The sequence below is a fragment of the Somniosus microcephalus genome, chromosome 10 (assembly GCF_052327205.1).
Source record: "Somniosus microcephalus isolate GS21.2 chromosome 10, FLI_Smic_1.0, whole genome shotgun sequence".
Lineage (NCBI taxonomy): Eukaryota > Metazoa > Chordata > Chondrichthyes > Squaliformes > Somniosidae > Somniosus > Somniosus microcephalus.
The window spans coordinates 228388223-228412707 of NC_140996.1; the positions used below are offsets into that span (position 1 = coordinate 228388223).

Sequence of the window (24485 nt, forward strand, 5' to 3'; positions counted from 1 at the left end):
ACACGAGTCATTCAGTAATTAAAAAATGGTCCAATATCAGAGAACAGAGAACATGTTGGGAGTGTGTGACCAGTTACAACACTAGTTACCGTGTTCTGGGACATGGTTATCCTTTTAACCTCAACACCAAACAGGTCATAGGTTATGCCTAAGAATGCGTCATCAAATTAAACAACAACTTGCATTTATATAGCGCCTTTAACATAGTAAAACATCCCAAGGTGATTCACAGGAGCGTAAATCAGACAAAATTTGACCCCGAGCCACATAGGGAGACATTAGGTCAGGTGACCAAAAGCTTGGTCAGAGGTTGGTTTTTAAGGAGCGTCTTAAAGGAGGAAAGTATTCAAGAAGGTGGTATTTAGAAATATTACGTGAATTTTACAGTGTGGCCAAGGTGAGAAGAGTTTTTAAAGGTTGCTTTGAGACACATCTTTGTTTTGCAATGGTCACAGGAGTTTGATTTATGTACCACTGACTTTCAAAATCAATGTGACATTTAAATTAAGCTGGATCCTTGCTACGCTGTAACCTGAGAACTTAAAATAGAAATGATGGCGTCGGAGAGGTCGCACCATTATTTTAACCATCAAATTATACCGCACTCAATATTTCCTTTCCTCCTCCTCCTCCCACTCCAACTCCAACTCCTCCCCATAGATTATCCTCCAAATGAGAGGGAGGAAATCACCATTGTACGGTGTTTGGAAACTGGACACAGGAGGGAGGAGAGAGAATACTGCCCCTTTAGATGAGTTTCCCTCTGCTCGGACCCTTGTGGTGTGTGAATTTAGGCGTGCTGGGAGGGAAGGCTCTGGGATGCACTGCCTGTAAGGGTGGTGGAGGCAGACTCAATCGCGGCTTTCAAAAGGGAGTTGGATAAGTACCTGAAGGAAAAAAATTTGCAGGGCTACGGTGAAAGGGCGGGTGAGTGGGACTAGCTGAGGTGTACTTGCAGAGAGCCGGCACGGGCTCGATGGGCTGAATGGCCTCCTTCTGTGCTGTAACCATTCTATGATTCGATAACACTTGCAGGATTACAAGTAGTAAATTTTCATGCTCTTCTTTAGCAATTGCAGTTCCTTCACTATTTCATCATGAAACAGAACATATATGTCAACGAGTGCTTTACGGGTGTGCACAACAGTCCTGTATTGGATTCAAACCAACTATACAGTAATACTATCTAATTCATCCCCTCCTCAAACCACTCATTTTGCTGTACACCACCAATTTCCTTGTTTCCTCAGGGCAATTTTCACCGTACACTTGACAATGAAGAACTGACATTGGAAGCAAAGAATTGATGAGAGTAGCGTGCCTATTCAGACACAGAGACATCCAGATAAAGAATTAAATTCTTCGAGAAACCAAAGTGATGAGGGATTGTATACAGTTGTCTTGCTCCTCATTCTGTTGCAACCAAGACTCAGCACAGTCTCCTACCCCAACGCATTTGTGTCAGAGCCTCAAAACTGTGGAACTCCTTTACACACCCCTTCCTCCTAAAAACCTAAGCTTCTGGGGTTACTACTTCTATTTAGCTCATCTTCTCTCCTGCTCTTCAAATTTGGTGGCCCCTTCATTGGGTTTCACAATATTTTTTTTTTTTTTTTTTTTTTTTTAAAAAGCACCAAAAGCCATCTGAATGCACAGCAGAAATCTTTGCAAAGCTGACTAAGTATTAAGAGTCTCCAAGTATTAATGGCTGCAACGAACAAGCATTTAAGTAACACGTTTGGCTGGTTTGAGAGAATGATGGGTTCAATTACATTTTAAGACAACTCACTGTAGTTAGCTTCAGTGTGCAGAATTCTACCCATTTCTACTAAATATATCCCATTAACTTTAATACTATCTAAATTAATAGCAATGAGTCACACCAAGGGATTTGGTTGTAAACCAATTGGCGGAAATGTGGGATTTCAACAATTTTCTTCAAATTGCTAATTTTTTGTGAAAATTGCTTTACATCAACCAGCTGCAGACAGACTCTCTTGGCACCCCTGCCCATTTCAACTAAAACCAGTTAATATGTAGTCTAGGTGGAGTGATTCAGCAAGTAGTTAAGAATGAGTGATAGCACTGCAGCAAAAAAGGAAAACATCAACCAATGTGGGGCATTGCTCCCGTCTACACACATAGGTCTACACAGAATTTCCCTGGAGGCTATACAGAATGAAATAACTTCAATTTCAACCATCAAGAAATCAGAGCTCGAGGGGGAAGCATCAGTACCCAAACTGATTTTGCACAAGTAACACACTCCGTGTTGAAGTCTGCGTGGGAGGAACAGCAAGTACTTTAAGAAGGCAAAATGGTATGTTGGCCTTCGTAGCAAGAGGGTTCGAGTACAGGAACAAGGAGGTCTTGCTACAGTTGTACAGGGTCTTGGTGAGACCGCACCTTGAGTATTGTGTGCAGTTTTGCTCACCTTACCTGAGGAAGGACGTTCTTGCCATGGAAGGAGTGCAGCGAAAATTCACCAGGCTGATACCTGGGATGGCAGGAATGACGTATGAGGAGAGATTGTGTCGACTGGGCTTATACTCACTGGAGTTTAGAAGATTGAGAGGGGATCTCATCGAAACCTATAAAATTCTGTCAGGTCTGGACAGACTAGATGCAGAAAGGATGTTTCTGATGGCAGGGGAGTCCAGAACCAGGGGTCATAGTCTAAGGATAAGGGGTAGGCCATTTAGGGCTGAAATGAGGAGGAATTTCTTCACCCAGAGAGTGGTGAACCTGTGGAATTCTCTGCCACAGAGGGCGGTGGAGGCCAGTTCATTAAATATATTCAAGAAAGAGTTGGATATATTTCTTGAGGCTAAAGGGATCAAGGGATATGGGGAGAAGGCAGGGACAGGGTACTGAATTTGGATGATCAGCCATGATCTCATTGAATGGCGGAGCAGGCTCGAGGGGCCGAATGGCCTACTCCTATCTTCTATGTTTCTATACTTGGCTAGATACCTGAAAGAAAGACCTGTTTTGAACACATTACATGAAAATGAATCTACCAGTTCTCAAGTAAACACTGGGGGACCAACACCTTGAATTGGACGACCTCTATTATTTCAAAAACAAAGACAGAACAAAGGCCACACGTTTCCTCTGCGGCACGACTCCATTACTTCCTGTTATTCGCCTTAACTCATAAAAATAGTCTTGTTCTTATAAATTTACCACCATCTGCTCAGAACAGAATTATTGTTTTTGTTTAAAAAAGCCCAAACATCTAAAATAAATGTTTGATCTTTGTATATATTTAAAAAAGAATCAAGCCCGATAAAAGGGGCCTCTTAAAGACTTCCTTTGTCTTCATCCACCGCATCAAAACAACCAGGATTACAATTGTGTCGCTGTTGAAAAAAAACCCAGAACGGATATTTAAACAGAACGCAGTCTCACCTTTGTCCTGGAATGCAATCCGCTCCTTCTGCAACACTTCCAGTTCCCGTCCCAGTGCCTTCTCCTGTCTCTCTAGTTCGTGACGAAGCACCAAGATCTTCAGCTGCAAACGCTCCCGCTCCTTTTTCTAAAAAAGGAATAAAAAAAACATTTCACCTCCATCAATCGCCGTCTTCATTCAACAACCTCCTCCCCACTGTTGGGTGTTCCAGCATGCTGACGTGACAACCAGCTGTGCCAGTTTCCAAGCACGATTTCATGCGTAGAACAATCTCAGTTTTAGCCGTTTTGTTGAAGATTGGTGCAAAGTAGAGATGAGGTTTTAAAAGTCATCTTCAGGTACACGGTTACCTTCTAGCGGATGGATCAAGAGCGACATAGATAAAAGCTTGAGATCAGGTTTGGCACCCATCCGCTGAAGGAGCGTGGCCCAGCTTTGTCTAAATTTGGCTCATTTTGTCCAAAGACCTTCTTAAAAAACAGGTGCTTCACACAAGAAATGCTAGTTGTGTAGAAAAAGCAAATAATTGGTTCAAATCTGAAAACTGGTTTTAGTGATGTATAAAAAACATCCTCCTAGAATTCCCACGAGGGTTCTCCTGATCTCCCGCCCTAACTTCGGCAGAAGACTGGCGGATACGCTAGAGCAATGGCTAAAACCTTGTGTTTCTCGGGGGACGCGGGGGTGGGGTGAATTCTCTCGAAGATACGCCAGGAGATCGGGAGAACCCCATGGATATTCTCCCCCCATTTTGTTGACAACTACTCCAATTCATTCTCAGGGTGGGTGCATGTTGCTGGCAAGGCTGGCATTTGAATACATGTTCAAATACACTGTCCTACATGCTATTCTTTCCTCCAACATGTCTACTCTATTTAAATCAAGATTCACAATCCTCAAAACACATTTCTGCATCTGAAGTGTACCTTATGACAACATCACACCTATGTGGAGGTCATCAGGTGGAATCTTTGAAGACTGTGTCAGATAGCACTAGCATCACTAGCTTGAAGACTCCTTTAAAACGATCCTTAAAACCTATCTCTTTGACCAAGCTTTTGGTCATCTGCCCTAATATCTCGTGTGTCTCTGTCAATTTTTGTTTGATAACGCTCCTGTGAAGCGCCTTGGGATGTTTTACTACATTAAGGCTGCTATATAAATGCAAGTTGTTGTTTTGGTGAAAATCCAATACTGCTCTAGGCTCTGACAAGTATTCACATGGTTTGCGCTGCCCACAGAATTGTGGGGCAAGCTAAGCAACAACTTGCAGCAAGATGTCTCAAACCACTGGGAGGAAAAACAATGGAAGGTCAAGAGTGAAAAATTAAAAAAACACGTGAAGGGGGTTTGGGGAGGAAGAAATCAAAAGGCACAGAGGAAAACAGCAGCTTTTGAGATGATTTTTTAAAAGCAGAGAATGAGATGATAAGCCCAGAGAGAACAGGCCAGAGAGTTTCTAAAGGGCAGGAGTGCAGTGGCTGAACGAGTGGTCACCACCGGTGGAGATTGACAACATAGAAGATAGGAGCAGGAGTTGGCTATTCGCCATTTAATGAGATCATGGCTGATCATCCAAATTCAGTATCCTGTCCTTGCTTTCACCCCATATCCCTTGATCCATTTAGCCTTAAGAAATATATCTAACTCCTTCTTGAATATATTTAATGAATTGGCCTCAACGGCCTTGTGTGGTAGAGAATTCCACAGGTTCACCACTCTCTGGGTGAAGAAATTCCTCCTCATTTCTGTCCTAAATGGCTTACACCTTATCCTTAGACTATGACCCCTGGTTCTGGACTCCCCCGCCATCGGGAACATCCTTCCTGCATCTAGTCTGTCTAGTCCTGTTAGAATTTTATAAGTTTCAATGAGATCCCCTCTCATTCTTCTAAACTCCAGCGAGTATAAGCCCAATCGACCCAATCTCTCCTCATACGTCATTCCTGCCATCCCAGGTATCAGTCTGGTGAATCTCTCTCCATGGAAAGAACATCCATATAAGGCAACCAAAACTGCACACAATACTCAAGGTGTGGTCTCACCAAGGCCCTGTACAACTGCAGCAAGACATCCTTGCTCCTGTACTCGAATCCTCTTGCTACGAAGGCCAACATACCATACCAAGGCCTTCTTACCCGCCTGCTGCACCTGCATGCTTACCTTCAGTGACTGGTGCACAAGGACACCCAGGTCTCATTGCACTTCCCCTTTTCCCAATCTATTGCCGTTCAGATAATAATCTGCCTTCCTGTTTTTGCCACCAAAGTGGATAACCTCGCATTTATCCACATTATACTGCATCTGCCATATCACCCAATCATACTGGAGTTTCTCTGCATCCTCCTCACAGCACACATCCAGCTTTGTGTCGTCTGCAAACTTTGAGATATTACATCTAGTTCCCTCATCTAGATCATTAATATATATATTGTGAATAACTGGGGTCCTAACACCGATCCCTGCGGTACCCCACTTGTCACTGCCTGCTACTCTGAAAAAAGACCCGTTTATTCCAATGCTCTGCTTCCTGTCTGCCAACCAGTTCTCTATCCAAGTCAGTACCTTACCCCCAATCCCATGTGCCTTAACTTTACACGCTAATCTCTTATGCGGGACCTTATCGAAAGCCTTCTGAAAGTCCAAATACACCACATCCACTGGTTCTCCCTTATCTATTTTACCAGGTGCATCCTCAAAAAATTCCAGTAGATTAGTCAAGCACGATTTACCTTTTGTAAATCCATGTTGACTTTGTCCGATCCTGTCACTGTTTTCCAAGTGCTCTGCTATTACATCTTTTATAATGGACTCTAGCATTTCCCCCACTACCGATGTCAGGCTTAATTCCCCATTTTCTCAGAAAAACTCCAGTATGATTTGGACAGGTTGGGTGATTGGGCAAATGCAGTATAATGTGGACAAATGCAAGGTTATCCACTTTGGTGGCAAAAACAGGAAGGCAGATTATCTGAACGGCAATAGATTGGGAGAAGGGGAAGTGCAACGAGACCTGGGTGTCCTTGTGCACCAGTCGCTGAAGGCAAGCATGCAGGTGCAGCAGGCGGTTAAGAAGGCAAATGGTATGTTGGCCTTCGTAGCGAGAGGGTTCGAGTACAGGAACAAGGATGTCTTGCTGCAGTTGTACAGGGCCTTGGTGAGACCACACCTTGAGTATTGTGTGCAGTTTTGGTCGCCTTAACGGAGGAAGGATGTTCTTTCCATGGAGGGAGCGCAGCAAAGATTCACCAGGCTGATACCTGGGATGGCAGGAATGACGTATGAGGAGAGATTGGGTCGATTGGGCTTATACTCGCTGGAGTTTAGAAGAATGAGAGGGGATCTCATTGAAACTTATAAAATTCTAACAGGACTAGACAGACTTGATGCAGGAAGGATGTTCCTGATGGCGGGGGAGTCCAGAACCAGGGGTCACAGTCTAAGGATAAGGGGTAAGCCATTTAGGACTGAGATGGAGGAGGAATTTCTTCACCCAGAGAGTGGTGAACCTGTGGAATTCTCTACCACAGAAGGCAGTTGAGGCCAATTCATTAAATATATTCAAGAAGGAGTTAAATATATTTCTTAAGGCTAAAGGGATCAAGGGATATGGGGAGAAAGCAGGGACAGGTTACTGAATTTGGATGATCAGCCATGATCTCATTGAATGGCGGAGCAGGCTCGAGGGGCCGAATGGCCTACTCCTGCTCCTATCTTCTATGTTCCTCTGTTTCTGTGGAGTGTAGTCACTGTTGTAATGTAGAAAACGCAGCAGTCAATTTGCGCAGAGCAAGCTCCCACAAACAGCAATGTGATAATGGCCAGATAATCTGTTTTGTTATGTTTTTGTTATATATTAATGACTTGAATGTGGGTGTACAGGGCACAATTTCAAAATTTGCAGATGAGACAAAACTTGGAAGTATAGTGGACAGTGAGAAGGATAGTGATAGACTTCAAGAAGACGTAGACAGGCTGGTGGAATGGGCGGACACGGGGCAGATGAAATTTAACGCAAAAAAGTGCGAAGTGATTCCATTCTTTGTACCAAAATGTGAGGAAATATAAACTAAAATGGTACAATCCTAAAGGGGGTGAATGAACAGAGAGACATTGGGTTACATAAGAACATAACAAATAGGAGGAGTCGGCCATACGGCCCCTCGAGCCTGCTCCGCCATTCAATAAGATCATGGCTGATCATCGACCTCAACTCCACTTTCCCACCCGATCTCCATATCCACTGAGTCCAAAAATACGTGCACAAATCATTGAGGGTGGCAGGGCAGGTTGAGAAAGCAGTTAAAAAAGCTTATGGGATCCTGGGCTTCATGAGAGCATAAAAGCATGGAAATTATGAGCCACCTGTATAAAACACTGGTTCGGCCTCAACTGGAGTACTGTGTCCAATTCTGGGCACCGCACTTTAGGAAGGATGTCAAGGCCTTAGAGAGGGTGCAGAAAAGATTTACGAGAATGATTCCAGGGATGAGGGACTTCAATTACGTGGATAGACTGGAGAAGCTGGGGTAGTTCTCCTTGGAGCAGAGAAGATTGAGAGAAGATTTGATAGAGGTGTTCAAAATCAGGAGGGGTCTGGACATAGTGGATAGAGAGAAACTGTTCCCATTGGCGGAAGGGTCGAGAACCAGAGGACACAGATTTAAAGTGATTGCCAAAGAACCAAAGGCGACATGAGGAGAAACATTTTTACACAGCGAGTGGTTAGGATCTGGAATGCAATGTCTGAAAAGGTGGTAGAGGCAGACTCAAACACGGCTTTCAGAAGGGAGTTGGATAAGTACCTGAAGGAAAAAAATCTACTGGCTATGGGGAAAGGGCGGGGCAGTGGGAATAGCTGAAGTGCTCTTGCAGAGAGCCGGCACGGGCCGAACGGCCTTCTTCCGCGATGTACCCATTCTATGATTCTAAGCACAGAATACTAAAGGGCAATACTGCAGTTGATGAATAAAACGTAAAACAAATTGCCACCAGTGCAGCCACACCAACATTAGTCTGGGAATGTGGAGGGTTTACAAAACAGGTTACGAAATTAAGGCTTCAGAAGACAATCCTTTCTAGAATTAAACGTGTAATTGTCAGTGTGGAAAATGGTCTTAAAAGTCACCACAAAGTTGAAAATTATGATGCAAATAGAGGTTCTTTTCCCTTCCTCAAAGAGCATTCAGTAGAAAAGGTTTTAAAATAACGACCAAATGGAAATTCAGATGAATGAGAGCTCGTCGCTCATTACTGCAAGGTGTCTTCATTCTAGATCACGCTTTTCTGCAGCACCCTCTGCTTAAGTTAACAGCGCTGTCCGTCACTACGCACCGCTGAGGAGCTACAAAACTGTCTGCAGCATTTTTTTTTTTTTTTATAAAAAGTGATCTCTGAATTTGACAGCAGAGTCATGTTTTCACAGATGTCTACATTTAACCAAAAATAGCAAACGGTCATGAAAACGGAATGAGAGATTGAAAATTGCTGCAGTTTTGAACAACTGCAGCTGTAACCTCGGCTGGAAAGGACGCCGTAGATTTATGCATTTGGACAGAAAGCTGCGAGATGAATGGCCATAACGTAATCAACTCTATGACATTTCTGGGCAATGAGTCTTTTAAACTACCTCCCTCAGACAGAATCTAGTACAGACTAAAAGCTCTCCAGATTGAGTTCGGCATTAGTACACTGGAAAGCTGCAATATGCAAAATGATGGATATATTCCAGCACAGATGTGACGTCTACAAACAGCACAGTGAAATAACTCTGGCACCGGAAACCATTACAAAACGGTCAGGTAAATTAGTTCGCTGAAAATACAAGACACTACTTTTTAGTGTTGAGTTTCCAGAAAAGGTACATTCTGTACAGCAAGATATTTAATCAAAGCCGTGAGTAATTTTACTTTTTTCATAAAGTTTCCCTTCAAGGCGATAGATGTAAGCAGTGGGAATTGGAACACTTGGCTTCAGGGATCCAGTAGCAATGCCGAGCAAGCCTAGATTTTCTACAGCACAGGTTCGTTGCAGAGTAAAGCTCCCTCTGCCTTCCTCAATAAAGTAGCCCATCCCCAATCCCAAAGCAGCAGGCTTGCTGCACCAGTGTGCCATTTTCCACTTCCAACATCAGCTACTTAGCGACCAGAGTAAAATTGCCAGTCTCAATTAGTCCTAAATGAGGGCCACTGAATTAAGCTCGCTCAAACTCTCAACCAGTTTCCTAAATTATTGTCAATACTATTCACTGCGTCGCGCTGTTTCAAGAAACTTTCAACAAAGGGACTTGTCGTTGATAAGGTGCCTTTGGTCATCTCCCCAGACCGCCCTCTCTCCAAGAGCATAGACAGGCTATCACGAGGGAGGAAGAAGCAACTGAAAGCCACTTCAGTTTCTCCTCGACAAGGCATTACAGAGATAGTAACTCACCATATGGTGAACTACAAGCATATTCCAGTGCACTGCTAATCTATGGCACGACTTGGTGCTCCATCATTTCTCAAACAAATTATAATTTGACAGAATAACTTGATTTTTTATTTAAATGTGTTAATAAGACTTCCTTTTAAACTACTGCATCAACAGCAGCAGCAGAATTGTATTCCACAACAATCTGTAACCTCATGGCCCGGCATATCCCTCACTCTACCATTACCATCAAACCAGGGGACCAACCCTGGTTCAATAAGGAGTGTAGAAGAGCATGCCAGGAGCAGCACCAGGCGTACCTAAAAATGAAGTGCCAACCTGGGGAGGCTGCAACACAGGACTACATGCATGCTAAAAAGCGGAGGCAGCATGCTATAGACAGGGCTAAGCAATCCCACAATCAACGGATCAGATCAAAGCTCTGCAGTCCCGACACATCCAGTCATGAATGGTGGTGGACCATTAAACAACTAACGGGAGGAGGAGGCTCCAAGAATATCCCCATCCTCAATGATGGTGGAGCCCAGCACGTGAGTGCAAAAGACAAGGCTGAAGCGTTTGCAACCAACTTCAGCCAGAAGTGCTGAGTGGATGATCCATATCGGCTTACTCCCGAGGTCCCCACCATCACAGGAGCCATTCAGCCAATTCGATTCACTCCACGTGATATCATGAAACGGCCGAGCGCACTGGATACATCAAAGGCTCTGGGCCCCAACAACATCTCAGCTATCGTGCTGAAGACTTGTGCTCCAGAGCTAGCCGCGCCTCTAGCCAAGCTGTTCCAGTACAGCTACAGCAATCTATCTGACAATGTGGAAAACTGCCCAGGTATGCCTTGTCCACAAAAAACAGGACAAATCCAACCCGGCCAATTACCGCACCATCAGTCTATTCTCAATCATCAGCAAAGTGTTCGAAGGTGTCATCGACAGTGCTGTCAAGCGGCACTTACTCACCAATAACCTGCTCACTGATGCCCAGTTTGGGTTCCGCCAAGGCCACTCAGCTCCCGACCTCATTACAGCCTTGGTCCAAACATGGACAAAGGAGCTGAATTCCAGAGGTGAGGCAAGAGTGACTGTCAAATGCTGCCTTGATGTCAAGGGCAGAGTCTGGCATCAAGGAGCCCTAGTAAAACTGGTCAATGGGAATCAGGGGGAAAACACTCCACTGGCTGGAGTCATACCTAGCACAAAGGAAGATGGTTGTGGTGGTTGAAGGTCAATCATCACAGCCTCAGGACATTGCTACAGGAGTTCCTCAGGGCAGTGTCCTAGGCCCAACCATCTTCAGCTGCTTCATCAATGATCTTCCCTCCAACAGGTGGTCAGAAATGGGGATATCGCTGATGACTGCAGTGCTCAGCACCATTCGCAACTCCACAGATAATGAAGCATTCCATGCCCGCATGCAAGAAGACCTGGACGACATTCAGGCTTGGGCTGATAAGTGGCAGGTAACATTCGCGCCACAGAAGTGCCAGGCAATGACTATCTCCAACAAGCGAGAGTCTAACTACCTCCCTTCGACATTCAATGGCATTACCATCGCCAAATCCCCCACTATCAACATCCTGGGGGTCAGCATTATCTTAACTGGACCAGCCATATAAATACTGTAGTAACAAGAGCAGGTCAGGGCGAGTGTCTCACCTCCTGACTCCCCAAAGCTTTTCCACCATCTACAAGGCACAAGTCAGGAGTGTGATGGAATACTCTCCACTTGCCTGGATGAGGGCAGCTCCAACAACACTCAAGAAGCTCGACACCATCCAGGACAAAGCAGCCCGTTTGATTGGCACCCCATCCACCACCATAAACATTCACTCCCTCCACCACCGGCGTACCGTGGCTACAGTGTGTACCATCTACAAGATGCACTGCAGCAGCTCGCCAAGGTTTCTTCGGCAGCACCTCCCAAACCCGCGACCTCTTCCACCTAGAAGGACAAGGGCTGCTGGCGCATGGGAACACCACCACCTCCAAGTTCCCCTCCAAGTCACACACCATCCTGACTTCAAAGTATACCGCCGATCCTTCATCGTCGCTGGGTCAAAATCCTGGAACTCCCTACCTAACAGCACTGTGGGAGCACCTTCACCACACGGACTGCAGCGGTTCAAGAAAGCGGCTCACCACCACCTTCTCAAGGGCAATTAGGGATGGGCAATAAATGCTGGCCTTGCCAGCAATGCCCTGATCCCATAAACAAAACAAAAAAACAGTATACTCTGACTTTGATTAATTCTAAAACCTGGGTCATATCGCCTCTGATGGCCATTAATTCTGCCGACTATGGGTGTAATTGTGGGGTCCGAAGCAGCTCGTTTACGCTCACTGGTTTGATTCCTGGGATGAGAGGGCTGTCCTATGAGGAGAGATTGAGCAGAATGAGTCTATATTTCTGGAGTTTAGAAGAATGAGAGGTGATCTCATTGAAACGTGTAAATTTTTATTTATTTATTTTTAATACAGGGATTGACTGGGTGGATGCTGAGAGGCTGTTTCTTCTGGCTGGAGAGTCGACAACTAGGGGTCATAAGGGGGTCGGCCATTTAGGACTGAGATGAGGAGAAATTTCTTCACTCAAAGGGTTGTGAATCTTTGGAATTCTCTAGCCCAGAGGGCTGTGGATGTTCAGTCAGTATATTCAAGGCTGAGGTAGATTGATTTTTGGGCACTAGGGGAAATCGAGGAATATGGGGATAGGGCAGGAAAGTGGAGTTGAGGTCAAAGATCAGCCATGATCTTATTGAATGGCAGAGCAGGCTCAATGGGCTGTATGGCTTACACCTGCTCCTATTTCTTATGTCCTTAATACTATTCTAAAGATAACCTTCTATGATATGCGACCAAGTAACACGTACCTCTCCTCAAGATAGAGCACTCTGGTACCAGGGGAACAAGGACTACTTGCCCAGGCAAATCCGATCATTAGTTGAAGTAATAATTGAAAATGCCAGCGAGAGGTTTCCTTCTTCCCCAAACTTCAAACTTATTGCAATCAATAATTCACCAGCACTGTCATTAGACATATTTAATGTTGTTACCAACATGCTACAGGGGGGGGGCGGGGGGGAAAAAAAAAAAATCAGACTTAAGCCAACTTGCTTCAGTGTTGTGCCATACTCTTAGTTCATCTCAAGTCTTTCCCTACCACCAGTTGTTACCTGCAGCCACCAGTACATGTTTTAGAGTCTACTTCTCTTAATCTGAATGAAGCCACTTGGAATTTGATTTGAATTGAAATTCTACAAATAAATTGTCTCCTGCGCAGTTTTATTTAAATTGCTAATACAAACTTCAGGATGGTTCAATTTTTCTTTCAACATTAACAGGTGTAGAATGTACAGCTGAAGTTGTACAAAATCTGTAATTATTCTGCCAGACGTATGCTTTTTCTTTAAGTTTAAGCTGTTGCTACATTCAGTTACACTTTGAGGAAATCCTACAGCCAATACTCTACTATGTTCAATGAAATTATGCGTTTACAATTCCTTTCAGCTTCACATAAATCACCGATACGGAGAATTTTCACTCGGTGATGCAGATTTATGTACTTTCAGCAAATTACAATCCATATTTGGGCACGAGTCAGTCAGCTCGAGTATTATCAAGAAGTCCATCATAAACATCATGCTTCGTCACAGTAAAGTCCGAGGAGATACAGGTTATTGCACAGTGCCAGATTAGATGAAACCTTCATCTGAAAAGGAGAAGGCTCAAACAATTGTTTGTCTTGCCCACCACCCCATCCAATGAGTCACAATTTAAATCATTCCTGCACAATAAGGCCCCGATACCCAACCGATTACACTTTGTTACAGGTCTTCCTGGGCAGTCAGTCAAAACGATCAAATGCTAATCTGTTGAAAAGCTAAGATTAGTGCATTTTCCTAAGAAATGGAAGGGAAAGATAAGGAAGTTTGATTGCTTGGCACACCCAGTTTTTCCTTTGTATTCATTCTCGGGATATAGGCGTCACTAGCAAGACCGGCATTTACTTCCCATCCCGAGTTACCCTTGAGGAGGTGGTGGTGAGCCGCCTTCTTGAAGCGCTGCAGTCCGTATGATGAAGGTGCTCCCACAGTGCTGTTAGGGAGGGAGTTCCACGTTTTTGACCCAGCGACAAAGGAACGGCGATATATTTCAAAGTCGGGATGGTGAGAGACTTGGAGGGGAATTTGGAAGAGCTAGTGTTCACATGTGATTGCTGCCCTTGTCCTTCTAGGTGGTGCTGTTGACATATGTGCAGTCACAAAACATGGGTTGCACACTATATTTCCACAATGGTGGGGGGGTGGGGGGGAAGGGTTCCTGATTTCATCAATAGTTTTGGGGGATGGTGGACAAACAGAGGATAAGTGGCAGGTTAGTGCACAATTGGCAGAAAGCCCAGAACAGGCAGCCTGCCTAAACTTTTAACTGCCGATTAGTATGTTTAGAGTAGGGGCAAATGTGAGGGGCTTAAGTGAAACATCGAACAATCCATTAAATCATAGACAGATAGAATCATCGATACGTACAGCACAGGAGGCAGCCATTCGGCCCGCCGTGCCTGTGCTGGCTCTTTGAACGAGCCGTCTCGCTCAGTCCCACACCCCCCGCTGTGTGTCCGTAACCCTGTCAGTTCCTCATCCTCCAGAACCTGTCCAACTCCCTTTTACAATTATTGATGGAATCAGCTTCCACCACCTTTTCAGGTCGAGCGTTCCCGATCCCCACAACTCAGGTGAAAAAGTTTCTCCATCTCCCCTCTAGATCTTTTTCCAACGATTCTGAATCTATGACCTCAAGTTATTGACCCACTCACCAGAGGGAATATCTTTTCCCTATTTACTGTTATAAATTATAAAACAATTGGATGTTTTAAAAAAACGGAAGTGTCGCTGGCAATGTTCGCCCTAATTTTTTTTGGGTGCGCGATCCCTTTAACGGGCTGCGCGGCCCATTCAAAATTTCGTGCATGCGCGAAATCTCCCATTGAGAAGCCGGTAAGTGGCCTGCTTGGGATCTCCAGACATCTGTGCGGCTGCACAGCTTAGTGGGAACATTGGTCGCTGGTCCTTTTTTTTTTACAGAAATGGAAAGAATTGCCGTTTAGCAGATTGACGACATGGTCTATGCAGGTTTTGTGGAAGTTAGACTCTCTGAACTACAGCTTACATTGGAAAGAACAAGAGAAATTAGCAAGCAACAGCAAGCATATCAGTAATTGGGGTTATAAAAGCAGACTGCAAAAAACTGAAAAAAATCCAATTAGGAATGAAGGAACTTCTTCACCCAGAGAGGTTCGAATGTGGAACTTGCTACCACATGGAGTAGTTGAAGCAAACAGCAGAGATATAAGTACATGAAGGAGAAAGGAATAGAAGGGTATGCTGATGGGGTTAGGTGGAGCAGGGTGGGAGGAAGCTCATGTGGAGCATAAACACAATCACAGACCGGTGCGGCTGAATGGCTGGTTTCTGTGCTGTAGATTCTATGTAATATACGTAAAAAGGGAGAGGGAATCAAAAAAGCAGGAATCAGTAATCAGTTATACAAAGACAAAAATAAAAGTGTAGTTGAGTGGGGCCATTTGATCAAACCAGCTCAATCTCCCAGACACCCTACAGTCTCCCCAACACAGTACCCAACAGCCTTTTTAATGTGTGAATCTGGCTCTTCCACTCTACCGGGATGATTACTCCAGGTATTAAATCAGTGAGTAAGTGTGACAAACTTCCTTACTGAGCTTACCGTTAACCAGTTTATACCTACAGCCTCATTATCCTGCAGTCGTGGTTTAACTTTGCTATTCCAGAGTATCTTCTACATCTCCGCAAAGTCCCCAATTATTCACTCCCAGGTCACTAATGCATTTCCACGAGCCAGTTTGACACCATTTATTAATTACTCCTTCCTTCCCCCCCCCCCCCCCGCAATATGCAACATTTTGCAGTTAATTGAATTTCCTCCGCCACTGTTCTGCCCGCTTGCAAATTTTCTTCTCGATCCCTCTGTGGCTCCTTGACTGTTCCAGACTCGATTGCTTCCTCTACTCCAACTAGCCCTCTGTTATTCGATATATTTTCTGAAATGAACTAACTTGCATTTACTTCTGTGTCCAGGAGGTTTATAACCAAGCACCGATCCAGAGGGCACCTCTCCACGCTCTACATTTCCCCAACCCAACATCTTACCTAACGAGCGCCCACTGCTTCCCAGGATATCCACCATCTTCAGCTTCTGTGGCCTTTCATGCGGAAATTTATTAAATCATTCTGGAAATCTACATAGTGCTTCCCATCTCTAATTGAAACATTTAAAATCCTGAGGGGAATTGACAGGCTAGATGCTGAGAGGTTGTTTCCCCAGGCTGGGGAGTCTAGAACTAAGAGGCATAGTCTCAGGGATAAGGAGTCAGCCATTTAGGACTGAGATGAGGAGAAATTTCTTCACTCAGAGGGCAGTGAATCTTTGGAATTCTCTACCCAGAGGGCTGTGGATGCTCAGTCGTTGAGTATATTCAAGACTGAGATTGCTAGATTTTTGGGCACGAAGGGAATCGAGGGATATGGAGATCGGCGGGCAAGTGGAGTTGATATAGGAGATCAGCCATGATCTTATTGAATGGCGGAGCAGGCTCGAGGGGTCCAATGGTCTACTCATGCTCCTATTTCTTGTGTTCTTATGTTCTCAAAATCTATTTGGGATATCATGTCTCTTGGGGAAAAAAAAAAGGTCAAGCAAGTTGGTCAAGCAGGTCCTTTTTCCCCCCTCTGAAATGCCGTTAGCTGCTAATTGGGAATCTACGGAAGTGGTGATGGATGGCCTCTCTGAGGTGGCTTCAGACCATTGCACGCTGGAGTCAGATTGGAATTAGAAACATAGAAGATAGGAGCAGGAGTAGGCCATTCGGCCCCTCGAGCCTGCTCCGCCATTCAATGAGATCATGGCTGATCATCCAAATTCAGTACCCTGTCCCTGCTTTCTCCCCATATCCCTTGATCCCTTTAGCCTTAAGAAATATATCTAACTCCTTCTTGAATATATTTAATGAATTGGCCTCAACTGCCTTGTGTGGTAGAGAATTCCACAGGTTCACCACTCTCTGGGTGAAGAAATTCCTCCTCATCTCTGTCCTAAATGGCTTACCCCTTATCCTTAGACTGTGACCCCTGGTTCTGGACTCACCGACCATCGGGAACATCCTTCCTGCATCTAGTCTGTCTAGTCCTGTTAGAATTTTATAAGTTTCAATGAGATCCCCTCTCATTCTTCTAAACTCTAGCGAATGTAAGTCTAATTGACCCAATCTCTCTTCATACGTCATTCCTGCCATCCCAGGTATCAGTCTGGTGATATATGGTCACCACTTCTGCGCAACTGTAAAGTAAAAATGATTTCAATGTAACATGAAGGAGTGCCCAAGATCTCTGAACCAACAAGCACAAAAAGCTACTAAAAATATCATGTGGTACAATGCATTTGAAAACGAAGCATTGGTACGATCTTCCAGTTTTGCACATATTCAGCATGTTACGTAGTACAGTATAATCATCAGTAACCGTCATACTAATCGAGCCAAAATTAGCTCAGAACAAATTTTTCAATTAATTCACAAGTTAACTGCTCAGCAAATAAATTTAGGACTAAAAATACCTTGAAGGTTTGCTTTGTGTATCCAAGTGATATAAATCAGCGTGCCTTCTACCAAATAGGATCGAAATGGCTAGATCAACTAAGTGTACAGTAACATATCATGCATGTGCTGGAAGAGTTGACAGGGCAATTCATCATTTTTCTTTCCTGGCAATTATTCACTGAAATCAATTAGATTTGAACTGGGACAACCTTTAATATCACACTGCAACTGTTCTCACGTATGTCAGGTGTTAATTGCAGAAATTTACCAATGTGTTATTGTTCAAATGCTTATGGAGAAGGAGCTTGGCTGGTGCAGTGGGTGCTGGATCGCTGCATACCTTCAAGAGGGAGCAGGATCGGTTCTTGACTGGGGCAGAGAGCGCACCATGCAGAAAGTAAGTGGCTTTACAGATAACACATGGTCCATGTGATCCCCTGGACTGGCTTTGGTCACTGGAAGGGCGGGGGGGGGGGGGGGGGGCGTCGGAGAGGAGTTTTCCAGAGCAGTTTTCCCCTTATTGGTCCTGGGTTTTTGCCTCTCCCAGGAGACTACATGGCTGCGGGGCGGTGGGGGGCAGAGAGTGTCTAAGTCATGATGCTCCGGCCATCATGAGTGTGGGACAGGCTTGAAGGAGCAGCTGGTCTCTGTTCGTATGTTTAAAATGTTGAGACAACAGATGAGCTGTTGACCTCTCTGGACAGAACATAATGACTGCAACTGGGATCCAGACTATGATAGAGTAACATCTACTTGATCCCTGTGGCTTTCTTCATCTGTAGTTTCTAATATCAATCAATCTCGGGCCTTCTTATATGAAGATGCAAGAAGTCTGCAAACTACAGTAACTGCCCATACCCATCTATTGTACATAAGCTCACAATGATTCAAAAGGTTGTAGGGCCTCAATCTTTCATGACCAATGTCATAGTAATGGTAGTTGACTCTGTTTCTCCTCTCTTCGATGCTACCTGACCTGCTGAGTGTTTCCAGCACTTTCTGTTGTTATTTCACAGTAATGGTGTTTGATGGCAAAACAAATGTTTTATTTACGGTTGTTCAATTCCATTGTCTGAAGGACTGAAGTACACACGACTGAGATACCCCTGGCACCAACTCCAACACAGCTTAAAAGGCCCTGCTCATGACTGAGTACTGAGCCATTTATACCAATAAGGTCCCGAGCTCAGTCCCTACTCTACTGCAACTTACAACATCTGAGCTAGGAAGGAAGCTGCAAGAAAGGACCTCGTTCCTATTGTACTGATAGCATGAAATTCACTAACAAGCTGTGCAAACAGTTAGTAACTAGTGCTTCAATGTGAGCTAGCACTGCTTTCCTGTTGATCTGTCGAAATTAGCTTCCTAAGATCCAAGGGCCACATTATAAAGATGACAGCTGGTGGAGGACACTCAACTCACTTTCAATGCTCCACGCCGATGGTTTCTCCAACCCCCGCCTTTTGTCCTTATTCCCTCTTCGGATCGCCCCATTCCATAAATACCTCAACTGAAAACAGGGCACACTGCCTGCTTCTAGCTTTCACCAATGCCACAATATTTCTGGCTACTCAGAAATATGCATGGGCTTCTCCTTGATGGGAAAGGATTTGACCTCCATTTGACACCTCCCAGTCTGTTTTTTGTCTCTTCCAAGCTCAGGGACAAAGGACCTGCAGCACAACTACAGCTAATTCAGCACAGAAAAGGGATCGAGTCTGGGATGGTCTTGGTATGGGTTGCTCAGTACAGCACCACATGGTGTGTCCACTAAGCCATCAGGAGACCATATAATATCTGCATGGGTTTTATGTTCACATACTGCTGTTAAAAGTGTTCACAATTCTTCTCAAGTTCATCCATAATACTGGTCTTACCAACTTTGTAGTTGATGCAGTTAGTCTCAATTTCTCCTCGATTTCCTTGCCTACTTTCTGAACGGTTACCTGAGTCTGCTTTATTGCACGTTGAGCAGTATGAAGCCTGTAAAATGAGAATAAAAGAAAAGAAAAAATCAGAAATCTAATCCATCCATGCATCAGAACAACAGGAAGTCCTGCCCTTTGGTATCCATATCCTCGAGAAAGGGTGTAAAGGCAGCACGGGTTCACTTGCAGCGAACCCTGCTGATGTTTTCAGGATAGTTTGGACACTGCTCGGCTAATCCACAAAGCAACTGAAAAGGGAGGGGGAAACACAATCATTCTCCTGTCAAAGTAATTCTGCAGAAGATGAAACTATTTTGGGTTGGGCGGGAGGGAAGTAAGAGGAAACAAGGAAAGGAAGGAAAAAAGGGACTACCACAATTGGCATCCATTTTGGGAAAACCTGCCCAGCATTATAAGCTTATTATAAAATGGAGCACAACTTGATATAGAAGGACAGTGAAACCATTTAATCAGTAGTTTATCCTATGACTGATGCAGATTAAAATCTTGTTGGAATCACTGGCATGGGCCATTGGGTAGTTCCTTCGCACGAGTCACATTAACTGACTCTCCGCATCTTCTGGATTAAAAAATGCTAAGATTCATTGTAAAAGTAAGAATGGGGAGCTTTATTTCAGTTTGGAACACACCACTTCCAAAAAACCAAAATCACACTGATTTTATAGTTGCATTTAAAAAATGAATTATTTTACATTGGGGTGCAAGTTGTTTTCTAGTATTCAGTTGAGTAAAGATATAGGAAACAACTAGCACGAGATTTCACGGCATCTACAATTCATACAAAGATTATACATTTTGGAATATTTGTGAAATTGCCATAAAATGCTTTTCAAGTGATCAGAATGAAAGGCCAAAGCTGATATTGCATACTGCACAGTTCCAATTTCAACCTACTTCAGCTGCACTATCAGCAACAGATTTAATCAAAGTAGAATTTGGGATAAAATTGGCTACAAGTGGAAATTGTAATCTTAGCTATAATAATAGTCAAGTCTGTTTAGTTGTTAAAGCTGATAATATACTTACTAGGACTGGGGGGGTGGGGGGGGGGGGGCAGATGAGGAAGAGGGATTCCCACACCTAAACACTGACCAGAGACTCCATGCTGAAGAGCAGTAAGTTTAGTGTTCATAGTAGTATCACACAACACAGAAGGAAGCCATTCGGCCCATCGTGCCAGTGTCGGCTCCTTGGTAGAGCTAGAAGAATGAGAGGGGATCTCATTGAAACTTATAAAATTCTAACAGGACTAGACAGACTAGATGCAGGAAGGATGTTCCCGATGGCAGGGGAGTCCAGAACCAGGGGTCACAGTCTAAAGATAAGGAGTAAGCCATTTAGGACAGAGATGAGGAGGAATTTCTTCACCCAGAGAGCGGTGAACCTGTGGAATTCTCTACCACAGAAGGCAGTTGAGGCCAATTCATTAAATATATTCAAGAAGGAGTTAGATATATTTCTTAAGGCTAAAGGGATCAAGGGATATGGGGAGAAAGCAGGGACAGGGTACTGAATTTGGATGATCAGCCATGATCGCATTGAATGGCGGAGCAGGCTCGAGGGGCCGAATGGCCTACTCCTGCTCCTATCTTCTATGTTTCTATCCAAGTCGCGTTAGACGAGAACCTGATCGGACTCGGCTGTGGTGTGCCCCCTGCAGTGGGGCAGCCTGCCAGCATGCATTCCCTGGGCTCACACAGGAAGAATGGTCAGCTGAACATCAGAGGGCCAATAACAACAGTGGAACTGCACTCAGCATGCATCAACACCTTCCCAGAGAGAGGAAATGTATATAAATATATATATATATAATAAAAAAGAGAGCTTTAAATGAGAGTAAAATGACAGGAACATTTTCCGAATGGGCCCTGCTCACTGGATGGACTGAGTGGTAATTCTGAAAAAGAATTCAGAACAAAAACACAGCCCTCAAGCCACAGTAAATGAGTGGCACATTTTAACTTGCAGTAATCTTTGGACACATTAAAGTGAAAACCTCACTTTATTTATTTTGGTTCAGAAAAGCCATTCCAGTCCCCCACAGATTAATCTTTCAGAGCTCCGTTACAGCAAGAGCAATTTATGGCTGATTCTATTTGCTTAGTGCAAGCCTGTCAGAGCGGCCCTCACCCAAGCCAGATTTTATTACTTCTGGAGACGGGTACAGATACACACGTGCAGACGTTGGTGAACGCTCGAGATATTATGGTCTTGAGCCACACAGATCAGGGGGTCCTAGGTTTGATTCCTGATCTGTGCTGAGTTAGCTGATCTGAGTCAGGGCAGTCGTAAGCGTGACAGCTCCCCAGGAAGAAAATTACCAGCCAGGGCTGATCTGCTTGTAATTTTTTTTGCGAGGAGGAGAGAGAGAATTTAGCTGTACAGATAGACTATCCTTTATCCGAACTTCCGAAAACCTCTGAAAACCGAATGTTTTTTCGTTCAGCGTAAGTCGTGCGCACGACATGACCCGAGTGGCGCAAAACATGGCAGGAGTGGTCCTCCGGGGTCCATAACAAGAATTCCTGCAGATTGTCAACACGCCAACCTTCGCTCTCGATGTTAAGTGTGACTGAGGGAGCTCTGCCTTTCCCGGTGAGCAGGGCAGAGGGTCACAGAGTTCCCTCCTGGGTAGGAGATTGCAGGCCGAGCCGGGCAGTGCAAAGGAGGTACCAGGAGAGTGAACCCAACAATACAGCGGCCCGTCCAATAGCTGAAGCGGCCCGTCCGATATTCTTCTTCTCCCCCCCACCCCCGACCTGATTTGCAGGCCAGCTTAGCGTAGGAGTCAGCCGATATCCGGCTTTCCCACAACTGGCGGCGGCAGTCGAGCCCCAGACCCCCACTAAGTCAAGGAATTCAGAGAAGCAGGAAGGGGGAATGAGACACGGAGCAGGGGGAGCTGTAAACAGACTGTGAGCGGCAGCAGAGAAGCAGGAAGGGGAATGAGACACGGAACAGTCGCAAGAGGTAGCCTGAACTTTTAAAATTTATATTAAATACAAATACGAATTACCAAATTAATTTAATGTTCAGAGTTTCCCAGTCTGAAATAATACCTTCTGAAATCCAAAAACCGAAACACAGCTGGTCCCAAGGTTTTCGGATAAGGGATAGTCAGCCTGTATAACCCAACATTGTACATTTCCTTTAAAAGTTGGTGCAAAATTATACTGAAGTGTATATATCTTGTTATGCAAATTACTATCTAGCATAAAGATTGAATTGAAAAGAACTTGTATTTATATAGCGCCTTTAATGTAGTAAAACACCCCGAGGCGCTTCACATGAGTTTTATAAGACAAAAAATGGTGACGCCGAGCCACATAAGGAGAAATATGGGCAGATGACCAAAAGCTTGATGAAAGAGGTAGGTTTTAAGGAGCATCTTAAAGGAGGAAAGGGAGGTAGAGGTGCAGAGGGATTTAGGGAAGGAATTCCAGAGCTTCGGGTCTCGTCAGCGGAAGGAAAAACATTTGCAGAGCTATGGGGAAAGGGCGGGGGAGTGGGACTAGCTGAAGCCACTCTTGCAGAGAGCCAGCACGGGCTCGACAGGCCGAACAGCCTCCTTCTGTGCTGTAACCATTCTATGATTGAGCGATTAAAATCAGGGAAAAGCACATATGAAAATCACAATTGTCTATTGCATAGGTGAAATGCCATTTCAGTTCAAGTCATACATTTCTAGTTGCTTCCAATATTTTAAAAAACCAGGTGGGAGATGAGATTTTTTTTAATAAACGCAGCGAGCTGTTATGATCTTGAATGCATTCTGTCTGAAAGGGTGATGGAAGCAGATTCAATATTAACTATCAGAAAGGAATTGGGTATAGACTTGAAACTGAAAAATCTGCTGGTCTATGAGGAAAAGAACAGGGAGGAGTGGGACTAATTGGAGAGCTCTTTCAAAGAGCTGGCACAGGCACGATGGACCAAATGGCCTCCTTCTGTACTGCATGATTCTAGGTCTTTCTGGACGATGGCAAGTTTACAGCCGCACTGCAGGAACCAGCTAACGACCCCACTGATAATCCATATAAAAACAGCTGCTGTATTACTGACAAACGGTCATCTCCGTTGTACAGAGACATGACAGCGGGTTTTGAAACTTGGATAAAGTCTAGGGAATTTGGATTACCTCAGATCTACTCCAGTGTTACAGCTGATCCAAAAACCAGTCTGTTCCAACTGAATAGTGAGTCATAACAGGAATGTTTTTTCCCTCCTCCCTCCCTCAAAAATCCTCACCCAGCATCACCACTCTTCCAACAGGATTGTGTGGGCATTCAGGATCCAAAACCCTGATTGATGTTTCCATATTCCCAATCCCTAGTCTCTCACCGAAACACCCCCCTTGCTGCCTAGTTGAGGAAAGCCAATTCTGTACAGACCAGGGACCAAACTGGGTGGCACTAAACCATCTGGAACGCTAACCAGAATATTGGTAAGTACAACATCTAAACTAATCAACTGAAATAAGCAAAATGTCAGAGTTGCTACCTTCATCATCAACCAGAATGCAAATCAAGGTGCTTTTATACAATGGCTGAATCCTTCGCTCTCCCAGTTTTGCATTTGAAATCTGCCACTGGTCTCCTGCAGGCTGAATGGATTCACAAGTGAAGCTGCTCTGGCCGCAGGTCTGATGATGGAAAAGGTGGGGGTCTCCACTTCCACCAGAATGATAAAACAGGCAATTTGCACCCAGAAATTGGAGGCAAGCTCCTGACTCGGGTTAGGAATTGATTGGGAGGTTGGAGCCAGAATAGGGATAAAGGATTTGTTCTCTGATTGACGGGATGAGACAAGTGGTCTTCGCCAGGGATCTGTACTGGGGCCTCAGCTTGTCACCATATAATGACTTGTATGAAGGAATACAGAGTTGTATATCTAAGTTTTCAGATGACACCAAGTTAGGAGGCACAGTAAGTTGTGTGGATAGGAGCAGCAAGTTACAATGGCGCAGACAGCTAATTGGAGTAGGCAGAACTATGGCAGATGGTGTTCATTGTGGGGAAGTGGGAGACAGACAAATCAAAATATTTTCTAAATGGTGAGACCAG

General features: G+C 44.5%; 1 protein-coding gene across 2 annotated transcripts in view; it reads right to left on the minus strand.

Moving 5' to 3' along the window:
* Window positions 1-24485, minus strand: part of uvrag (UV radiation resistance associated gene) — a 313672-nt gene that overhangs the window by 206680 nt on the left and 82507 nt on the right. For both annotated transcript variants that reach the window (XM_085999709.1, XM_085999708.1), the window contains 2 exons: window positions 19351-19456; window positions 3412-3538 (listed from right to left, as the gene is read on the minus strand). In XM_085999709.1, the coding sequence (XP_085855835.1) occupies window positions 3412-3538; window positions 19351-19456 (233 nt within the window). The remainder of the gene's footprint in view (window positions 1-3411; window positions 3539-19350; window positions 19457-24485) is intronic.